At 44.3% G+C, this 22,972-nt stretch overlaps 1 protein-coding gene across 1 annotated transcript in view; it reads left to right on the top strand.

Moving 5' to 3' along the window:
- LOC135202421 (uncharacterized) overlaps positions 1-22,972 on the top strand; it is a 169,058-nt gene that overhangs the window by 76,715 nt on the left and 69,371 nt on the right. Inside the window, exons 3-4 of the mRNA XM_064231815.1 lie at positions 17,667-17,794; positions 18,107-18,247. Coding sequence (XP_064087885.1) covers positions 17,667-17,794; positions 18,107-18,247 — 269 coding nt within the window. The remainder of the gene's footprint in view (positions 1-17,666; positions 17,795-18,106; positions 18,248-22,972) is intronic.

The raw sequence follows: 22,972 nt of genomic DNA on the forward strand, positions 1-22,972 counted from the left end.
TTTCTCTTGGTCCTAGACGACCAAGAAGGCAAGTGAATTTTTTGTGTGCAGTGGAATCTCGCATCAGATTCAATGAAGACTCGGCAATGGGTTCTTGCCAGCATAGTACGTCTGGCAAAAGAACTAGAACCCTCTATTCCTGACTAGACGCTTTCAGATAGAAGTTTCGTTATCCAGGCAGGGTACTTACGTTTTCATCTACAGAAGAAATGGTTTAAACGTTTGCCTACAGAATCTTTGGGATGCGATGAGGGCTCGAAATGCTTCCCAGAAGGTATTCAGAGGGATACATAAAGAGCTAAGAAATCAGGGGTCCGCCCAATTTCAGCTCGGAGTCTCCTTCGACTTTCAAACTCCTTCCCTTCCTTCGGGGCAAGGATAGGGAAGATTCTGCAACGAGGAACCTCATCAACATGTAAGAAGAGATCTCGTTAGCAACGGAAGTACTCACGAAGGATCCTCCTCGGAGGAAGACTCTTATCTTTCGTATTGTTAGATATCCTATCTTCTACTGGATGTAGCTGACCACAGTCACCTCCCCTTGCCGGAGAGGCCAAAAGCTCAAAGTGGAAGAATTTCTTCCACCCTTCTACAAGTATCCTGATAAACTATGGTGGTTGTTCAGGACTTTCGGACAATGTAGCGCCAACCAGGCGCCAAATGCCAAAACAGGCGAAAAAACGCCAGAGGCAGACAGTTCCAAGTAACAAGGAACACTGTCATTGTCTGATGAGGAGAAAGAGCGGGCCTCCAACCTGGCGCAGATGCGCTGGAGGCAAACAAATCGGACAGATAAGAGTGTCCGATGTGGACATCTCCAGACAGCCTCGAGACTCTACCAAGCTCGAAGCTCCAGCAAGTGGGGAGGAGTCAGCCAGGCTCCAGGTGCTAAAAAGAGCCAGCCAGGAGCCAGGCGCGAAGAGCCTTCCAGGCGCGAGGCACCAACCAGGCGTGAGGCGCCAGGCAGGCGCGAGGTGCTAGCCATGCGCGAGGCGCCAGGCAGGCGTGAGGCGCCAGCCAGATGCGAGGCTCCAGCCAAGCGCGAGGCACCAGCCAGGCTCCAGGCTTCATCCAGAAGAGATCCATTTCAAGGAAAGCCCTGGTATTCTTTGAAACAAGTGGGATCTCTTAAGCACTTCAAGAGTGACTTGTCGATTCCTTCAAACAGCTGAGAATTAAAAGCGCATGAAGTGCGAGCTATTATGAATTCTTGTTTGTTCCATAACAATATGTCAAAAAGGACATATGAGCTGTCACTTTCGGGAGATGCAACTCTGTGTTGACCTCCCATCACACGAAGGATGTCATTTTAATCTACGAGAGATCCTTCTCTCTTGGTTATACGGGTCTGCGGATACGTTGCTGGGATAGGGAGCCGACACTGATCCTTAACTAGTGAGTTCATTTTATTTTAACTTAGTGATTTTTATTGTGGTTTTTGAAAGGAGTTTGGGGATTACTCTTTACAAATTAAGCTCTAACCCTCGTGTTAGGATCAGGTGATCGGGATCAGTGTTGTGCTCCTTAATTATGCCAATAGGCATAGGTATATTGTCATATAAGTGGATTAGCACCCATTGACAAATGCCAGTTAGGCTCTGCCGAGTAAGTGGATAAGACCCCATCGGCAGACCCACAAGAACTCTTAGCCATAGGTCACATCCTCACTGAGGCTCTTGAGATGAAGCAGACTCCTAAGCAATAGCTAGGAAGTCAACCCTCCATCTAAACAGATAGGAACCAAGGTCTATAAATACCTACAACGTATGATGTTTACCTGTCTAATCAGTAATTAGCTGTCTCTTACCCTCCACCAAAGGGTGCCAATCAGCTAAGTATATATCTGTCAGGGAAGTTGAATGTATGAAAATGATATTGTTATGATTCAATAAAGTTTCTTACATACTTACCTGTCAGATATATACGATGAATGGCCCACCCAGCCTCCCCGCAGGAGACAGGTGGAAGAGAGAAAATCTGGTTCTAGAACGGTAATGGTTCCTATTCCTGCCACCCAGCGGCAGGGCGGTAGATCACCTGACCTACCTGCAGCGTGTGCCGCGAAATTCGAATTTCTGTCGGGGACGACGGAGTCTATAGCTAAGTATATATTTGACAGGTAAGTATGTATGAAACTTTATTGTATCATAACAATATCATTTTTATGATGCACATTCTATTTGTGCCTCTTGCAGAGGGTAGGATTACACAGTTAACAACACTTGTCAGAGCGCCTCGGTGGCGTGGTTGGTATGGTGTTTGCGTCTCACCTCGGTGGTCGCGGGTTCGATTCTCGGCCATTCCATTGAGGAGTGAGAGATGTGTATTTCTGGTGATAGAAGTTCACTCTCGACGTGGTTCGGAAGTCATGTAAAGCCGTTGGTCCCTTTGCTGAATAACCACTGGTTCCATGCAACGTAAAAACACCATACAAACAAACAAAACAAAACAACACTTGTCAGGAGTGTGAAAGCTGGAATGAAAAGACGTGGAAGAATTTGACTTCACATCGCAATAAGCTTGAAAGGGATCGGAAGAAGAAGGCGGCCACCAGAGCCGAGAGTAAGGTACCTACCAGCTCGACTCCTAAAGAAGTAAGTACTGAAGTGCCAAATGTTACTTCTCCAATTTCAAATATGCCATGTATCCGGAATCCTCCTGCTTCACCTTCACCAGATTCACAATCATCAGAGCCCAACCGCTTTGCCATCCAAGATTGATAAAAAATATAGGCTGATGGTAAGTACCTGGCGAGAGGGTCTACGCCGGTTACCCCTGCCTCGACCACCACCACTACAACGACGGTATCCATGCCTGGCTACGCTGCGCCGCCGCACCTGGTGTACACACAGCACGTAGCCACGGTGACCCTGACAGCCGCTGTGCAGACGCCACTGATGGAGGTGAGGATGCCTGCTGTGATGCCGCCACCTGGTTTTGCCGCTCTTGCCTCAGGGCCTGACTTCCGGGGTCCTAAGAGCTCTCCATTGGACCTGCCACCTGTGCATAGGATGCCGCTAGTTCCTGCCCCGCCTCCTGTTCCTGTCCACGCTGCTGCTCCAGTTCCAGTACCAGTTCCTGCTGCCATCGTTCCTGCTCGTGGTGTTGCTACTCCCATCCCAGGTCCTTCCGGACAGGTGCAGTCGGGCCCTGTTGCTTCGGCAACGGCCCCGGCTCCGTCCTGGGTGGAAGACCTGACGTTGGTCCTGAAGAAGCTGATGAAGAAGAAGAAGAAGAGGAGGAAGGTGTCGTCGTCATCTTCATCGTCTTCTTCGTCGTCGTCTGCCGCTGCTTCCCCTTCGCCTTCTAAGGCCCCACAGCTTAAGAAGAAGAAGGTCGCCTCCTCCCCCCCCCTAAGAAGGCTCCCTCTGAGACTTCTAAGGGTCCTTCCCACTCAGGTGGGACGGCTGGGGCTTCCGCTGGTCCTCCTGTTCCTTCGGGAACGGGGCCCATCTCTCCTTCCGCAAGGATGAAGAAGACGGGGACCGGAGGAGCACCGGCTAACACCGGTACCTCCTCGCCGGGGACCAGAGACTCTGCCTCGGCGTCAGGTACCGTCTTGGCCTCTCGTTCGCGAGAGGTACCGAGTGTACGGTCGCCCACCGGTGACCGTGCAGCCAAGACCCAGGCAACTGAGTCCGCTCGGCGCCAGGATCCAGGCACGGGGCGGAAGACTGGCGCAAGTCATCCAGGTGACTCCTACCAGGCCAGCGATCGCTCTCGTAGCGAGTCGCAGGTACCCAGGGTTGACGCAACGGTCCCAGACCGTCCGTGGGCTGAGGCAAGGAAGCGGTCCCCTCGGTCACCTGAACCAGCCTCGGCTGGTCCAAGCGACATGACACGCTGTGAGGACAGGCCTCGCTCCCACTGCGACAGCGGACTCTGCTGGTCCCCTGAGGTGGGAGCGGGGAGAGAGGGGGACTAGCAGCAGCTCTTCTGACACTCGAGACCGTCACAGCTGTTCTCAGTCCAGCCGGTCGACTAGGCCTGCAGCTCGATCGCCTGCAGCCACCTCAGCACACTGGTTCTGCAGGAGGGCGCGTGGGGAGCATGAGGTCTTCCTCTTCTATCCCTTTAACTTCCTCGGGCTTCACCGGGAAGAGCGAGGCGATCCCCCCACGACGCCCTACGAACCTGACACGGTCCTCGTATCGACCAGATCGTTTGCGCAAATGGCAGGAGGAGACCATGAGGGGTCTGTTGTGGTTCCTCCTGTGGAAGGAAGAGGTTCTCGGGAGGCGTTCTTGCTGGACGGGCTTGAAGGTCCGTCCCCGCAGGATGCAGTCACTCCCGAGATCCAGAGGTCGTTTTCAGAGGTTATTGCGCTGATTCGTCAGCACAACGACCTCGGGGAAGGATCGCCGCTCCCACCGTCTGAGGCCACATAGGGTTTGGAGTCATTCTGGGGTCCCAAAAAAGAACCCAGGATGACGGTGGGTCTGCTGCGATCAGCCTTGGCTGACAGTGTGCTGAGCCAGGTGGACGCTCTCATCTCCGAACAGGAGGGTTCGCTTTGGTCCGGTAGGTCATCCAAGCTCCTTCCCCCGCCTCTACCACGACAGAGGAGATTCTACATGCCTTCGGAAGATCCTCTGCCGCCCAAACAGGTTAACCCGGAGCTGGCTAGGCTAACTCCGGGGGTGTCTTTGCAGCAGCTCCTGTCGGAGAACCTCTGGTTCTTGCAGCAAGAGGCTCTTGCCTTGGAATCTACCGCTATGGCAGCAATCCAAGCAGGCTCCTGGCTCGACCTGTGGTCCCCCATAGTGTCGAAAACCGCGGCCTCCTTGGGGAACATAACACCTGAAGGGGACCCGGCTTTCGTGAGACTGTGCCAGTCTTGGGGTAGGGCTATCGCCTACTTGGCCCACCGGATGGCCAACCTATGGGCCAACCTGATTTTCTGGCATAGAGACGCTGTTCTCACCCGAGTGACCAGGGCGGCCCGGGCGTGAGGCGGCTCTGGGTCTTCGCAACGGACCGGTGCGGAGTTCCTCTCTCTCTTCCCAGGAGAGATGGTGTACGCTGTGGTGGAAAGACGGCGCTCTGACTACAGTGACCGTTTAGTACACCAGGCAGTCTCGAGTTACTGCAACCAAGCCTAAGAGTTGGTTAGCGCTTCCTTTGCAACCAAAGACGATCGCATCGTCGAAGCCCAAAGTAAAGACTGCTTTCAACTTCTTCAAGGAGCGACCGTCACCAGCCCTCCTCCCAGCCCTCCTTCTCACGAGGGGGAGCGGGGAAGAAGAAGTCGAAGAGAGGTGGGAAACACTAGGGACGGCGTTCCCCCTCACCTGCTGCCGGAAGTTTTGGTGGGGGGGGGGGGGGGTGCCTGGCAAGCCATTGGGCAACATGGCAGCGCTACGGTGCGGAGACCTGGATAGTAAGCGTCTTTCGGGAGGGATATTTACTACCCTTCGAGTCTCGGCAACCCCTCACCTCCAACCCGGTCCATCTCCAAACCTACATTCCTAGCTCGACCAAGGACGTGATAATTCGCCAGGAAGTAGAAGCCATGCTGAGCAAACGAACTGTGGAGATCGTTCAGGATCAGTCGCCGGGCTTCTACAGCTGCCTTTTCCTTGTGGAGAAGTCCTTAGGGGGCTGGCGCCCTGTGATAGATCTCTCTCCCTTGAACTGATTCGTTCTCCAGACTCGGTTCACGATGGAAACGGCACGTTCGGTGCTCGATTCCATCAGGGAGAATGACTTCATGCTTTCTGTGGATTTGAAGGACACATATTTCCAGATACCCGTCCATTAATCCTCCAGGAAGTACTTCCGCTTCATCCTCGACAGGACGGTGTACCAGTTCAGGGCACTTTGTTTCAGTCTCTCAACCACCCCACAGGTGTTCATGTGAGTGTTCACGCTGGTGTCGGCTTGGGCCCACTCGGTAGGGATACGTCTCCTGAGGTATCTCGACGATTGGTTAGTCCTGGCGAGCTTCCGCTCGCAGTTGCTGCAGGACAGAGATCGACTCCTCGAATTCTGCCGCGATCTGGGAATCGTTGTGAATTACGAGAAGTCAGAGCTGGAACCCAAGCAGAGGATGAAGTACCTGGGCATGCTGATCAACACGGCAGCAGGGCGAGTCTTCCCCACAGATTCGCGGATCAGCAGGTTCAGGGAGGCAGTAAGGCAGTTCCTGTCTCGACAGGAGCAACCGGCTCAGCAGTGGCAAGTCGTGATCGGCCACCTGTCGTCTCTCGAGAAGCTAGTCCCTCACGGGCATCTTCACCTGCGGTCTCTTCAGTGGAGACTAAAGGAGTGTCGGTCACAGGCAAGGGATCCTCACTTCTTCCCCATGTCCCTCACGGAGGAGGTGAGGCAGGACCTAGCCTGGTGGCTGGACAACAGGAACCTTGTAAGAGGGGAGCATCTTCGCACCCCCCCCCCCCCCCCTCGAGATGCTTCTCTTCTCGGACGCATCGACCGAGGGATGGGGCGCACACCTGGAGGAGTTGTTGACTGCAGGTGTGTGGGACCATTGTGACAAGCACCTTCACATCAACGTCCTGGAGCTCAAGGCAGCATTCCTCGCTCTCCAAGAGTTCCGGGAGCGTCTGGTGGGACACTCGGTGGTGTTGATGTGCGACAACACCACAGTAGTGGCATACGTCAACAAGCAGGGTGGCCTAGTGTCCCTCCCGCTGCACCAGTTGACGCTGCAGGTGCACAAGTGGGCCACGGCACACTCAATAGAGTTGTCGGCTCGCTACATTCCAGGCAAGAAGAATGTGGTAGCAGACAAGCTCAGTTGTCGGGATCAGGTGATAGGAACCGAGTGGTCCCTTCATCCAGACGTGGCAGAAAGGCTCTTCAACCTGTGGGGGCGCCCAGTCGTGGATCTGTTCGCCACCCGGCACAACAGAAAACTCCAGGTTTTCTACTCGATAAGTGCTGGACCCATGGGCAGCCGCAGAGGACGCTCTTCAGCATCCGTGGGACAACCTCTTCGTCTACGCCTTTCCCCTGTTCTGTCTGATTCGCAAAGTGATCAGCAGGGCGCTGATCACTGCGAACCTTCGGATGATCCTGGTGGCGCCCAAACGACCTCAGGCCGTTTGGTATCTGGACCTGCTGGCTCTGCTTGCCGAAGCGCCGAGAGAAATTCCCCCTTGGCACAACCTCCTGTGCCAGCCACACGTAGAACGGTACCACTGGTCCGTCGAGTCCCTGTGTCTTCACGGCTGGCTGCTATCCACCATCTCTTGCGAGCGAGAGGCTTTTCTCGCAGCGCTGCAACAGAGATGGCTGGATACCTCAGACAGTGCTCTGCAGCTGTCTACCAGGGGAAGTGGTTCGTCTTCTGTGGTTGGTGTCGTGGACGGGGTCTCTCCTCTCAGAGCCACTGTTCAGCAGGTAGCAGATTTCCTCGTTTTCCTTCGCCGAGAGAAGCTCCTCTCTGTCTCTGCAGTTAAGGGCTACAGAGCCGCCCTGGCCTTAGTCCTTAAACTGCAAGGTGTGGATATCTCCTCTTCTTTTGAGATCTCCCTCCTGATGAAGAGCTTCGAGAGGTCTTGCCCACCCAGGGAACTCAGGCCCCCGGGATGGGATGTGACTCTCGTCCTTAGGAGTTTGACTCTCAGACCCTTCGAGCCACTCCGAGAGTAGTCAGACAGGGATCTGACCCTTAAGAGCCTCTTCTTGCTGGCCCTGGCATCGGCGAAGAGAGCAGGGGAACTTCATAGTCTTTCCTTCAATGTTAAGCATTCCAGGGGATGGGGATTTCGTCCCGAACTTCGTAGCGAAGACTCAGAATCCTTCTGTCCCTGACGACCGGTTCGAGTCCTTCACAATCTCCTCCCTGAAGGATTTCACCAATAATGATGCGGATGGGATGCTGCTTTGTCCCGTGAGGGCGCTACGGCGCTATCTGAAGAGAACTCGGCACCTTAGGCCTGAGTGTCAACGCCTCTTCGTTAGCACCGGGGTTACCAAGAAAGAAGTTTCCTAGAACACTCTTTCTTTCTGGCTGCGTGAGGTGATCAGGAGGGCGTACGAGACAGCTGACAGTGACAACACTGGTACCCTTTGTCCGAGAGCCCACGAAGTCAGAGGTATTGGTCCAACCTTTGCGTTCTGCAAGAACTTCTCCCTGGCGCAGGTTCTGAAGGCAGGGGTTTGGCCAACCAGACCACCTTCACTTCTTTCTACCTTCGGGATATCACCCACAGGTCCTTGGACACCTTTTCCTTGGGACCCGTGGTGGCTGCTCAACAAGTTGTGTAGTCTACCCAGCACCCGAGCGGACAGAACAGCATCGCATCCTTGTGTAACTGTATGTATGGACAAGTGAAAGAGTGTGTGACTGGCTTCTCTTCCTCCTTCATTCTTCCCTCTACCTTTGGGCAGAGGGCCGCTGTCGTCACTACGCTGAACAGGAGGCCGATGCAGGTAAGCTACACAACTGAGCCCCATTCTATCCCTTTCAGTAGGGATAGAAGTGTTTATCCACCACTCCCCAACAAGGGGGAGGAAGTGGAAGCCAACAAGAGACAAACCCATGACTCCTTCTTGGCTCTTGAAGTAGGAACTAGTTCTTGCTTTTTGCTAATTATAAAAGGTACGCTTGCCTCCCTCTTATGGTTTGGTCCAGAAGTCTGACCTCTGATCCTGCGGTGCACACCCCGATCAGCTGGGCAGAGGCTAGGACCCCTTCCTCTGCTCTTACGACCAGGGAGGAAGTCCAAGGTAGGACGAACACCAGTCTGTTCATAAGACTCAGATTCCACCTACCAATAAGTGAGTCTTCCTATTGTAAAGGACCGAAGGTTTGTACTCCGTATTGGAACAAATAACAATTTGTCGAAAATTGTATTTTTCCTAACTATACAAACCTGAGGTCCTTTACAATAGGAAAGTACTTAGTGGCAGCTGAACCGTTGTAAGCTTTCGAACAAGGGGTTTGGTAGTTAACTACTAGTCCGGCAGTTAGAGGTACGCTCAACTGCGAGGCGAGAAGTCACTTTGCTTGAGGCCCAGGAAATGCAAAGTGAGGGGTGGCATGAGGTGGGACTATATGTAAAGGACCTCAGGTTTGTATAGTTAGGAAAAATACAATTTTCGACAAATTGTTATTTTTTCATGTTCGTTCTTGTCCGCCACTGCCTGCCGCTCTTCGGAAAATATAGTTTAAAAAAGTGCAAATTTAGCGATCAATGTGTCGATTTTATAAATGTTCATGCTTTTATGTTTAAAATTTGTATGAAAATATATTTCGTATAGGATATTTTTATTTTTGTTCATAAATAAGTGTGTATGAAAATGTATTATGTATAGGGTGTTTTTATTTCTGCACAGAAGTATGATAGAAAGGCAGCTTTTAAAACTGCCTGCCGCTCTTCCGAAAATATTGAGTTAAAAAAAGTGCAAATTTAGCAATCGATATGTCGATTTTATAAATGTTCATGCATTTATGTTTAAAATTTGTATGAAAATATATTACGTATAGGGTATTTTTATATTTCATAAATATGATACTAATTAAGGCAGCCTCTTTAACTGCCCTCCATGTTATCAGAGGATGTTTTTTCATGTTCGTTCTTGTCTGCCGCTGTTCCGAAAAATGCATTTACAAAGACTATGTTGTTATATTTGATTAATTTGGGAGCTAATTATAACTCATTTTGTTAATGAAACTTCATCTTTTTGTTATAATTTTTCATGCTTTATATATAAAATGTGTATGAAAAATGTATTACTGTGTATTTTTTTATTTTGTATATTATGATACAGTGGCAGTACTTATGTCCTTCACATGATGTAGACAATAGGTTGTTCACTCGCGCCCGAGTAACAAAATTTTAATTTATATCATTGAATCACGTTTTTTAACTTTATATTTACAATTGTTGCATAAATTGATTTTAAAAGACAAAACTCGTGTATTCATTTGATTTTGCAACACTGCAACTTGTTTGTTTTTCCATGGGATAGAAGTACAAAATATAACTGCAACTCAGTCAATTTTTTGCTTTGGTACTCGAGCAAAAAATTGAAGTACTATGACCTTACGAGCTCAAGATGCTGCTGCTACGTAGGTGGCATAGTGACGAAAATTAAGATAAGCACAGAAGCAAAAGTAAATATGGATCTTTTCCATAAATTCTTAAAAAATTCATACATTACTTCACTGTATCCAATAATAATGAATGTACTATTCTCATATTATTGTATTATAAAATACTATGGTAAATTTAGGACAGTATTCCGCGGAGTGGCCAATATTTTGGTTTCAAAATCAGCTGATGGTGAATACGAGTTTGTTTTGCCATATTTACACAATTCGGAGTGAATTTTCTTGCTTCTAGTTAGCATAAACAAATATCTAGATATTTTTCCTTATTATGACGTGTTTTTAGGTGGAAATATGACTTGAATATGTCTCGTTGTGATTGTGAACTAATTTTTTTTTTCGTCAACAGATTATGTTGGCGGCATGTTTATTGAATATGAACTTTACGTTATTTATCTTATATCGGCATGAAACCAACAGTGAAATGTGTTTTTTCAAGCACAGTAGTTTTGATTAAAATGATTTTCTCAATTTTAGCTATGGTTGTGTTTGATGGCATACGTTTACTTGAATTTTATCCTTATTGCTGATGCACGATAATGGTCATTAGCAGCTTGAACAGTTTTCTCAGTTTCAACTATAACTAGGTTTAAATTTTAACAGTATATTTCCCAATTGATCTTTGATCTATAGTGAATAAAGTTAATACATTAAGATATCTCAGTCCTATTCTACATAACGTCATTTACAACAACTATGGTAATATAGTGTACTATAGTACGATGATTGAAATACAAGCCAAACGGATGTTGTTATCCAGTTTGGTTGTACTTAGGAAAAAAAGTTGTTTCTCGTTCGGTTGTTCGTGGCTGTACACGGTTATGCAACGAGTATAACGTTAAAACCATACTTTCATAATTCATTTTTGCAGTTTTTGAACTTATGTAACTAGAAGATGGGTTAAAGTTAGGCTACTGTAATTTGGTCTCTCATAAAATCGGATTATCGTAAGACGAATTATCGTAACTTGAAAACTACAGATATCTTTACATACTCTAGACACCCAAAGGATTAAAACTAGGCTTTTTTTCACTTTACAGTGTTTATAATACTATAATGTACTGTACAGTAAATTCTATGGTACTATACTGCATAAATATAATTTTACTTATTGCGCCATTGCGGGATTACACCGCCGTTTGACTGGTCTAGGGCGTTGTTAACTGGTCTGGAATTATGAAAGAAGGTGTGCGGTGACCATAGGCTTTAAAATAGCTTTGCGTCGAAAATTGCTCAGCGTCGGCGGCCAGGAACAGAACCCCTGCCACTAACCAAGGGCCGCCTGTAATCATAATACTCGGTTGAAAATGAGAGAAACATTAGTGTAATTGTTTTTTTACATTGAACTGGTATTGTTTTAAATTTATATGTAAAACTATGTACATTACTCTCCATATTTAACTACACTTACGTTACTTAAATCCTGATTTTTTATTACTGCTCCCACCCAATGATGATTAATACTTGTACATTACTCACCAGCTGTAGTAACCAAGAGAAAACTGTCATAAGAAAGATAGAGAAAGTCCTACAGAATCAACTCGGTTAATGCATCAATATCTTTTAAGAGTACCTATTATTTTATTATTATTAATTTTACAGGCAGTTCCTTGTTATGTGGGGGTTCCATTCTGACTGCTTGCTGATAAGTGAAAATCGCTGATAACTGGTGAATGGTGCCTCTGTTAGGTCTATATTATTGCCAGTACTCTGTTATCGGTGCTGAATAGCTCCTTACGATATCAAAAGATCGAAAGGAACCTCTATGGCAGGGGTGCACAACCTTTTGAGCTACTCGGGCCACATCATCAAACATATATCTAGTTGAGGGCCACTAGACTAGATTTTACATGAAATGATAGTTTGTAGAATGTTTAAAGATAAAAAAACACAGTTGCTCACCTGTTTTGTTTTAATGAGATTTTTGACACTGAGATTCATGTACAAGTTTTTTTTATGTTAGGATGGAAATTTGTGGTTGCCAGTCTTAAAACAGAGTGCAGATTTTGATCACTTAGCCTGCTACGAATATTTGACTTGGTCTGGTTGAGCACACTAAATGTTTGTTCACATATGTAGGTAGAGCCAAATAAGCTTGCATAAATAGCAGATTTGTTTCTCAAATAAGGAAACTGATCTTTGGCCAAGCAATTATAAAAGTTGAGCAAGTCCCCTTCATTATACTTGGTACGAAGGCTGTCATTATTCTGAAGATCAATCAGTTCGATTTGTGCTTCGAATTCTACTTCATCAGGAGATACAGAAAAGGGGTTGCTGAACAACTTCAAATTATTGACTTCTTTCTTTAGGTCCTCAAATCGGCTCTCAAAGGCCTCCAAAAGTTTTCCTAATTTTGCTGCATAATATTCATGTCTATTGCATACTTTGTGTTTCTCACACATAAGTTTGTAATTTGGGAAGTGTCGTAACTCTCCTTGAACTATCTGTAACTGAAACAATTTTAGTTTTGTTCATGAAACTTACCTGACAGATATATATATAGCTGTATTCTCCGAAGTCCGACAGAATTTCAAAATTCGCGGCACACGCAGTGGGCGGCCAGGTGGTAGTACCCATTCCCGCCGCTGGGAGGCGGATATCAGGAACTATTCCCATTTTCTATTCATATTTTTTCTGTCGCCGGTCGGTAAACAACTGTTTACAGACCTCCGCCTAGGATTTTGAAACTTCATTAGCCGCTTAAGTATCCTAATTATTCTTTCGATATTGACTTGTAGAAACTACAACTTTCATTACATGATCAAAGTCCAGTTCTTTTCCACACAAATTTTGTTGATGTATTATTCAATGAAATTGTTTCAGTTCATATTTTCACTCTCCAAGGTGTTTAATCAATAGCTGCACCAATCCATTCTGCTTGCAGATCATTGCAGGAGCCCCATCAGTTGAAATTCTACTAACTTGTCCAAATCTAACTCAATTACTGAAATTTGTTCTAAAAGTCCATTAAGTAAATCACTACCAGTTGTCTGCCCCTTCAATGAACTGAGCCCTACGAGTTCCTCATGAATAGAAAAGTCCTCTGTCACACCACGTACAAATACAAGTAGCTGAGCCGTAGATGTAACATCAGTAGATTCATCAGTGGCTAGGGAGAAGTACACAAATTGTTTACTTTTCTCCTTCAACTGGGTCTAATATATCACCCGACAAATCAACAATACGACGTTGCACTGTCATACGATTCAAACTGATATTCTCAAACTTTTTCAAAACATCTGGAGAAAGTTTTTGAGCAGCAAGTAGAATACACTTTTTAATGAAATCCCCCTCTGAAAATGCCTTGGAATGTTTAGCAATCAGGTTTGCAATTTCCTCTTTATTTTTCTGAATAAACATATTTTTCTGCACATGAAAACCTTGCATTAGTGATTTAATTTTCTGCTTTCTTAGATCACCAACAAATTTTTCATAAGGCTTGTGCTTTGTCAGATAATGCCTTTGCAAATTGTATTCCTTACAAACGGCCACACTATTCTGGCATATCAAGCAAATGATTTTTTTTTTTCACTGTTTTCCACAAAGAAATATTTATCTGTCCATATTTCATGAAATTTTCTATGTTCATCTTCAAGCTTTCTTTTTCGACTTGAGTTTTTGTCCACAGAAGTACCAGAAGCCATAAGTAGCTAAGCAAAATTAATCTGAAAACACTACAATGATAAATGCCTAGCCTTGTAGCAATATCTCCTATTTTAGACTGCAAAGAAACTATCGGAGCTCAGACAAATTGGCTAACTGGAAGGTTGCCAAATAATCATTTTACAAACTTTTTAAACTGGAATGTAGATGTATTAGGAAACCATAATTATGAAATGTAAAATACAATAAAAAGAAGAAAAACAAGAAAAACAAAAACAGGTTTCGCATCTGTTTAAAAAGAGAATAGTATCAAAGTTCATTATTATAAATATTAATTTAGATATAACTTCAGGTGGTTACCTTCCCTTCACAACGAGGTTACTCCCGTCTAGACAACGGTCTACAGGAGGTGAACGCGTATGGCTGTCTACAAGCCATACGGCGCGTTCACCTCTTGTCTCGACTGCTTTCGTGTTTGAGGAATGGTGATGAAATTATGAATTTAGTGAATGAACTGTAGATAACAGATAATTCAACATAACAAGAAAACACAAAGAATTAACAACAATACAACACCTATATACTAGAATTAATACATACCATATATATATATATATATATATATATATATATATATATATATATATATATATATATTTATATGTATATATGTCATGTATGTATATACTATATATATATATTATATATACTATATAATATAGTATATATATATATATATATATATATATATATATATATATATTATATATATGTTTATATATGCACAGACACACATACATACATACATACATTATGTGTGTGTGTGTGTGTGTGTGTGTGTGTGTTATATAGTACATTTTTATTATTTGTAATTATATCATAAGACGGAGTAATATGATTATATTTATTATTTTCTTTTACTGTACAGAGAGTGATATATTGTGTTTTCTATGATAACTTCGAGGGCCGCCATGTGCTTCACTGGGGGCCGCATGCGGCCTGCGGGCCGCCGGTTGTGCACCATTGCTCTATGGTCAACACTTCTCCACCATGATATACGTATATACTTTTCCAGAGAGAGAGAGAGAGAGAGAGAGAGAGAGAGAGAGAGAGAGAGAGAGAGAGAGAGAGAGCTAAGTATCTATTTGTCTATCTATCAATTTCTCAATCTACCCTTTGGCAGAGAGAAAGAGATAAATTAAGGAAGAAGTACAAATGAATTGATGAGGCGTTGGCAACAGTTTTGGACCCGTGGTCACTTTCAAGTAATCTGACATGTCTGAAAGGCCCACCTTCGCTTGCTCCAAGACAAAAGACAGGGATGAATTCTATGCTTTCATGTTTTAATATAACTTACCATAGAAATGCATAAATATTGTACAGCTAGCTGTCGACTTACGACCACAATTGGTTATGACCAACCGGTCATAAGACAATTTGGACGCAAGTCGGCCCATGTTAATTTACCGTAAGAATATTATACTAGCCTAGCATACACTAGGGTAATCAGTACCATATTTACATATAAGGTAGCTTAACCTACACTACACAGTATACTTTATACATATATGGCATAGTGATTATTAATTTCACCTAATTCTCTAGGTTCAATGTCCATTGGCTTATGATAATTCAGTACAAAGAGAAATTGAATAACGTTAACAAGTTAGCCTCGTGTATGTGATGATAATGATATCATGGTGCACATATCGTATACATATGAATACAGTAGCCTAGCCTACAGTGTATTGTTTACTACATATATGATATAATCTAGTAATTTAGAACTATAAGCCAATTTTGGAGATTCAGTGCATTGTGACTATGATATATCAGTAGAAAAAAAAATTGGACACGAAACGGGAATCAGATTTGTTACTGACATCGGCATAATTGAGCGATCAATGTTTTGGTTTGGAAATCAGCTGATGGCGAATACGAGTTTATTTTGCCCTATTTAACTCAGTTTGAAGTGAATTGCCTTGCTTCTAGTTATCATAAAATATCTAGATAATTTACTTAAATGAGACAAGGTCATTTGTCATTATACGATGAGTTTTCAAGTCGAAATACAAATACAATACATCTCGTGAACTAGATTATTTTTTTCATCAACAGATTGTGTTGTGGGCATGTTTATTGTGTAAAAATATTATGTGATTCCGTTCGCTATTTTTATTTCATCATAGTACAAGCTTTACTAGTTCCTCGCTGGACGAGTGGTTTTTGCGCTCGGCTGCCAATCCGGTGGTGTGAAGTTCGAATCCCGGCTCGGCCAACGTGGAATCAGAGGAATTTATTTCTGGTGATAGAAATTCATTTCTCGAATAAGTGTGGTTCGGATCCCACAATAAGCTGTAGGTCCCATTGCTAGGTGACGAATTGGTTCCTAGCCACGTAAAGATATCTAACCCTTCGGGCCAGCCCTAGGAGAGCTTTTAATAAGCTCAGTGGTCTGGTAAAACTAAGATATACTTAACTTTAACAAGCTTTACTGTTACATTACTTATCTATTATTGGCTTGAAAACAACAGTAAAATGTGTTCTTTCAAGACCTGAAGTTTTGATTAAAATTATTCTCTCACAATTTTGTCTATGTTTGTGTTTGATGGCATAAATTTACTGGAGTTATATCCTTGTTGCCGATGTATGATAATAGTCATTAGCAGCTCAAAAAGTGATGTGTGTGTGTGGAGAGGCGGGAGCTGGGGAAAAACTGTTGTACGTTCAGCGGGACCACTCTTTCTTGCTCATGTCGCTTCCCAGTCGTTTTAGTTGTGGGTGCTCGTAAAGTCGATCAGTCGTAACTTGCATTGGTCGTAAGTTGACAACTAGCAGTAATAAGTTTATTATTATTAATTTTTGATGTTATTATTATTATTACTAATTATATATTAGTAATCATTTATTTCTCATACAAAACAGAGAGAAAGAGGGAGAAAGAGATCTGAAATAGGAAGGGAAAATGAGAGTGAGAGACAGAATTATTATTTTTACATATTTAATCATAGTTAAAGAAATATTTGAAAATTAGTAAATCCTTTCTTTATCATAAAAAAATTATTTAGTCCTGAATATAACATCAAAATACACTTATTAGTGAATATTTCCCTACGAAAAAGTAGAGAAAGATTCACTAATAAATTTTTCCGCAAAAAATTTATAGATAGGCTTGACAGAAAAATCCTCAAATCTCGAGACAGTGAATGGGGAGGTTGATAGTATGTACAAGCCCATCCCTAGTTATTGCCATAAAACTGGGTCACCAATAAACAGGGATTGCGTGTATTATTATTATTATTCAGATAAACCCTATTCATATGAAAAAGCCCACATTGGCCATTGACTTCAAATTCAAGCTTCCAAAGAATATGGTTCTCATGAGGAAGTAGAAGGTAAAGGGAAATACGGAAGGAAAGAAGAGATCTCACTTATTAAAAAGAAAAGGTAAATTATCGGCAGACTCTATTATGGCAATCCGGTTCTATTGCGCTTGTCTATCATCATAAAATCGGTGATTTTTGGTGCGGACATCAGAGTTATGGTGCCATAACAAACCTAACAGAGTCGCCCTTAACAATTTATCGGCGCCATGAATTACCAAGTTTCGGTTAATGGCGCTTTTCGTTTATCAGCACCCAGCCAAGAAGAGAAGCCCTGCTGGTAACCGGGGACTGCCTGTAATCAGTTTTTAGATAAATGAAACTTTATTAAAATGCAATGAGATTATCATTAGGGTAGTGATGCATTGCATCTGCACATGAACTTTTCAAGTTCCAGTTGCATGGCATCTGCTGGGAGAGGGTTCCACAGTCCAACAGTGTGAGGAATACAGGACCTTTGGAACTGAGAAGTTCGACAAATTACCTAAAAGTAATGTGCGACTCCTTGTGAGATAGCCTTGAAGTAATCTTTCTGTCTCCCTCCCTCTCTCAAATATAATTTAAATTGTGTTAAATTTTGAATTCTTTATTTTTACTTGCAGAGACTACACCATATACAGATGAAGAAGGTGAATTTTTGCCAGAGAAGGGAATGCCTTATCTTGCAGGGCGTTACAAATACACTAACATTTTAGCGAGGGGCCAGTCTGCCATAATTATAAAGGTTTTGGTGAGTAGCTAATTTGCTGTCATAGAAATTTAAGTGTATTCAATATTACTTTTTAAAATGAACCTTACCTCTCCATTATATAGCTTTTACTTCTGTACCACACCAGCGGTATTAAAAGCTTTATAATGGAGAGGTAAAACATTTTTAAAATAAATCTTAAAAATAAGTATTTATATTTCTTACAGATTGGAGAAGATATTGCATAATTTTGTAATACATAGACCATTTATAAAATAAGTAGTTTTAGAAAGTGCTGTGCATTATGTTAAAAATTTGGCTGCTTTAATGTGTGTGATTTCCCTTTTGCAACAGGATACATTTCATAACGACCGACCTTTAGCCATTAAAGTATTGCATCGTGTCTATAAGCCCATTGGTTCTCAGGAAGCAGACATATTATTAGAGCTGCACAGAGCAGACCCTTGGTTACATGTGCCATTTGCCAGACTTTTGGTAAGTTCAAGTGTCAATTTATTTATGGAGTTTTGCAATTATTTCAATAAGTTCCAGTCTTCATTTGATAGATACTTGTACTCTTCTCATGTTCAGTAAGATGAAAAAAAAAAATTTGTTCATACACAATATACAAACAGTCAGTCCTTACAATAGGAATTGTGCACAGCAAAGCTGGAACACCGCCATGAAAACTCTTTAATGATGTGGTTAGGCAATAACTACATACCGTCCAGTGGGTGGGGAGACCTGCTTGCCCGAATGTAAATATTCCGCTTTGCTTTTGGCTGTCATGCAATGCAAACATATTTTCATGAGCTCTTGCCTGACTGTCTTTAACTCGCTTTTTCCTGTGTGATCTTTCTTTTATTATTTCTATATATATGTACAGGCAGCCCCTGGGTGATGACAGGGGCTCCATTCCTGGGGGCCTGACGCTAACCAAAAATCATTGATAATGGAAATTCAACAGTCTGTAGTCGCCGCAATCCGCCTTACAGTACCCTAGACTTGTTAACGATGCCCTAGACAGTGTCATGGCCAGATATATTGCCCTAATATGTAAGAACTCTTTAATGAAAATGTGGAATTTCATGTGCATCATCATTTACTATGGTCTGCAACTCTGCATGGTAGTTATACAAATTTTTAATGTCAGATTTGAAGAACTTAGTAATACAGTCACTTCTCAATTAATACTAGGGTTACGTTCCTGAAGAGCTCGCATTAATTAGAAACGCTTTATTTAAACATATCTTTCCCATAAGAAATAACAGTAATTAAGGGGGTTATGTTCCTGGACTTGGGGAACTCTGCACTTTTTTTATGCGCTAAATACAACCGAATTGGATGACAGCAACATCCGTTTGGTGTATTTCAACCATCGTACGATAGTAAACAATTACTGTAGTTAAGTTATAATTGACGTTATGTAGATTAGGACTGATATATTTTTATGTAATAACTTTATTTCCCATAGATCAAAGATCAGCTAGAAAATGTGCTGTTAAATTTAAACCAAGTTGTAGCTGAAATTGAGAAAGCTGTTCAAGTTGCTAATGACTATTATTATGCATCGGCAACAATGATAAAATTGAGATAAAATCATTTTAATCAAAGCTACTGGGCTTGAAATAACAATTGTTCCCACACGTAATACAAACCCTCGGTCCTTTACATAAGGAATTACTATTCAACGCCAGCTGGACTGGTCGTAAGATTTACTGACAAGGGAGTTTGTCAGTAACTGCTTGTCCGATGATCGGAAGTCCCGCCCGACTGGAGGTAAACATATCACTTTGCTTTCGACCGCCGGCGGGTGAAGACGTGTGCTCACCTCTCTGCCCGCCTCTGTTGTGAGATATAGTTGAAAACCAACCCTAAAGCTGCATACTAATGCCTATAACTTTGAGAATACTTGTGTGTGTGGAATTGTAAGTACTCTGTTCATTATTTATTTTTTTTTGTGTGTGTAGAATTGCATCGCTGGATACCATGCAGTCCCACGAAGTGGAGAAGCCCCCTCGCCCCCCACCCAACTGGAGAGTGTGCCCTGGAGTGGTAGGTCGCAAGTGTGCTGTGGACCCTCATTCATAGTGTACACGCTTCTCCACTCATCGACTGCTGGTCCAGACCTGCATCTCAATCACCACTGTGGGTTGGCGATCGCCTGCAGTCCTCCCAGCCCACCGACTCTGCTGGGTCTTCCTCGCCTGTCCCTTCAACCTAGCAGATCATACGCTCAAGTGGTTGGAGGAGACCATGAGGGGTCTGGCGAGGTTCTTCCTCCTGAAGGAAGAGTGTCTCAAGAGGTGATCGGCCTGGATGGCTCTGATGGTCCATCGCTTCAGGATGCGATCACCCCCAAGATACAGTGGTCCTTTGCAGAGGTCATTGCGCTGATTCATTAGCGCAACAACCTTGGGGGAAGGACCGGTGGTTATTCCCTCTGACCCTCCATCTAGGTTAGAATCATTCTGGGGACCCAAGAAGGAACCCAGAGCGAAGGTGGGTTTACCTGGTCCACCTTGGCCGACGGTGTGCTGGACCAGGTGAATGCTCTTGTCTCTGAATAGGAGGATTCACTCAGGTTCAGCATGTCAGACAAGCTGCTTCCCCCTCCTCTGCCTGGCCAGCGGCGTTTCTACTTGCCTTCAGTAGACCCGTAGCCGACCAAGCAGGTTGATCCGGAGATAGCTAGGCTAACTCCGGGAGTGCCTCTTCATCACCTGCTGTCCAAGAACCTCAGGTTCTCACAGCAAGAGGCATTGGCCCTGGAAGCAACTGCCATGGCAACTTTCCAGGCTGTCTCCTGGCTGGATCTGTGGTCCCTCACAGTATCCAGAGTCGCAGTCTCCTCGGGAGCTATTGTTCCCGAGGAAGGCTCTGCGTTCGGGAGACTCTGCCAGTCTGGAGGTAGGGCCATCTCCTACCTCTCCCACCAGACGGCCAACCTGGTCCTGAGACAACGGGACTCAGTTCTGGCTCTGGTAACCAGAGTGGCCAGTCGAGAGGTAACACTGGGTCTATGTGACGGACCATTGCTGGGTTCCTCCTCTCTCTTCCCCAGAGAAATGGTGGACGCTGCGGTGAAAAGCGGAGAACTGAGGACAGTGACCGCCTAGTACACCAAGCAGTCTCGAGCAACTGTGGCCAAGCCTCGGAGCTTGGCTAGCGCTTCCTCCGCTCCCAAGACACTACCACCGTCAAGGTCAGTACGAGGAAAGACCCAGCCTTCCTCTTTCGCTTCGAGGAGTGAGCATCAGCCTTCCTCCCAAGCCTCCTTCTTTCGTGGGAGAGCAGCTAACCAGAAGGGGAAGAGAGGGAAACGCTAGGGCCTGGCGAGCCATTGGGCAACTTGGCACCACTACGGAGTCGAGACCTGGGTTGTGGATGTTCTTTGGGAGAGATATCTGCTGCCCTTCGAGTTGAGGCCCCTCACTTCACACCAGGTCCACCTTCAGTCGTACGTCCCCAGTTCTGCCAGGGACGTAGCACTGAAAGAAGAAGCCAAGACCATGCTGAGCAAACGAGCTGTGGAGATCGTGCGAGATCAGTCACCGGGTTTCTACAGCCGACTCCTCCTGGTGGAGAAGTCTACAAGGGGGCTGGAGACCGGTGATAGATCTCTCTCCCTTAAACCTCCCTTGAACCGATTCATTTGCCAGACTCGGTTCACGATGGAAACAGCACGCTCAGTGCTTGATTCCATCAGGGAGAACAATTTCCTGCTTTCAGTAGACCGAAGGATGCGTATTTTCAAATACCCATCCATCAGTCCTTCTGGAAGTACCTCCGCTTTATCCTCGATAGGATGGTGTACCAATTCAGGGCACTTTGTATTGGTCTCTCAACTGTCCCACAGGTGTTCACGCGAGTGTTCACTCTGGTGTCGCCTTGGACCCATTCAGTCGGAATACATCTGATGAGGTATCTTGATGATTGGCTGTTCCTGGTGAGCTCCTGCTCACAGTTGCTACAGGACAGAGATCGACTCCTTGACTTATGCCGCAATCTGGGGATAGTAGAAAATGTCAAGAAGTCAGATCTTGAACCCAAGCATAGGATAAAGTACCTGGGCATGCTGATTGATAAGGTAGCAGCACGAGTCTTCCCTGCAAACTTGCGGATCAGCAGGTTCAGGGAGGCAGCCAGACCAGGAACCGTCAGCTCAGCAGTGGCAAGTCGTGATCGGTCACCCGTCGCCACTAGAGAAGTTAGTCCCTCATGGGCATCTTCACCTGTGGTCTCTCCAGTGGAGGCTAAAGGAGTGCTGGTCACAGGCACGGGATCCACAATCCTTCCTGGTCCCTCTTACATAGGGAGTAAGGGAGGATCTGGCCTGGTGGCCAGACGACAGGAACCTCTTAACCCTCTTACGCCGAAGCGGTAAAAAAAAAATTGTCTCCCGTGTGCCGGAGGTGTTTCAGAGTGAGCGCGGAAGTGGAAAAAATATTTTTTTTAAAAAATCACAGCGCGCTTAGTTTTCAAGATTAAGAGTTCATTTTTGGCTCCTTTTTTTTGTCATTGGCTGAAGTTTAGTATGCAACCATCAGAAATGAAAAAAATTATCATTATCATATATAAATAATGCGATATATGATAGCGCAAAAACAACATTTCATATATAATTGTATTCAAATCGCGCTGTGCGCCAAACGGTTAAAGGTAACAAGTTACTTTTTTTTCGTTGTAATGTACACTAAATTGCGATCATTTTGGTATATAACACATTGTAAAACGATAAAAGCAACACAGAAAATATTATCACAAAATAATGCATGAATGAATTCCGTAACGCGCGGACGTAAACATATTTTTTTTCAAAAATTCACCATAAATCTAAATATTGTCCTAGAGACTTCCAATTTCTTTCAAAATGAAGACAAATGATTGAATATTACTATACTGTAAGAGTATTAGCTTACAATGGCAGTTTTCGACCATATCTGACGAGTTAAAATTGACCGAATGTCGAATTTTTTTATATATTTTTTTTTATATGCAATTATTTTGGGAAATTAGAAAAGCTACAACCTTCAAATATTTTTCGTTTTATTCTACATGAAATTGCGCACATTTTCATATATAAAACTCTATGAAATGCCTAATATGAAACGGAGCAAATATTCCGAGAATGGGACGTACGCATTTCGGAGATTTGTGGCGGAGAATCCGCGCGCGGAGGGAAGGAAAGATTTTTTTTTAAATTCACCATAAATCTAA

Source organism: Macrobrachium nipponense, chromosome 30 (genome assembly GCF_015104395.2).
Source record: "Macrobrachium nipponense isolate FS-2020 chromosome 30, ASM1510439v2, whole genome shotgun sequence".
NCBI classification, from domain to species: domain Eukaryota; kingdom Metazoa; phylum Arthropoda; class Malacostraca; order Decapoda; family Palaemonidae; genus Macrobrachium; species Macrobrachium nipponense.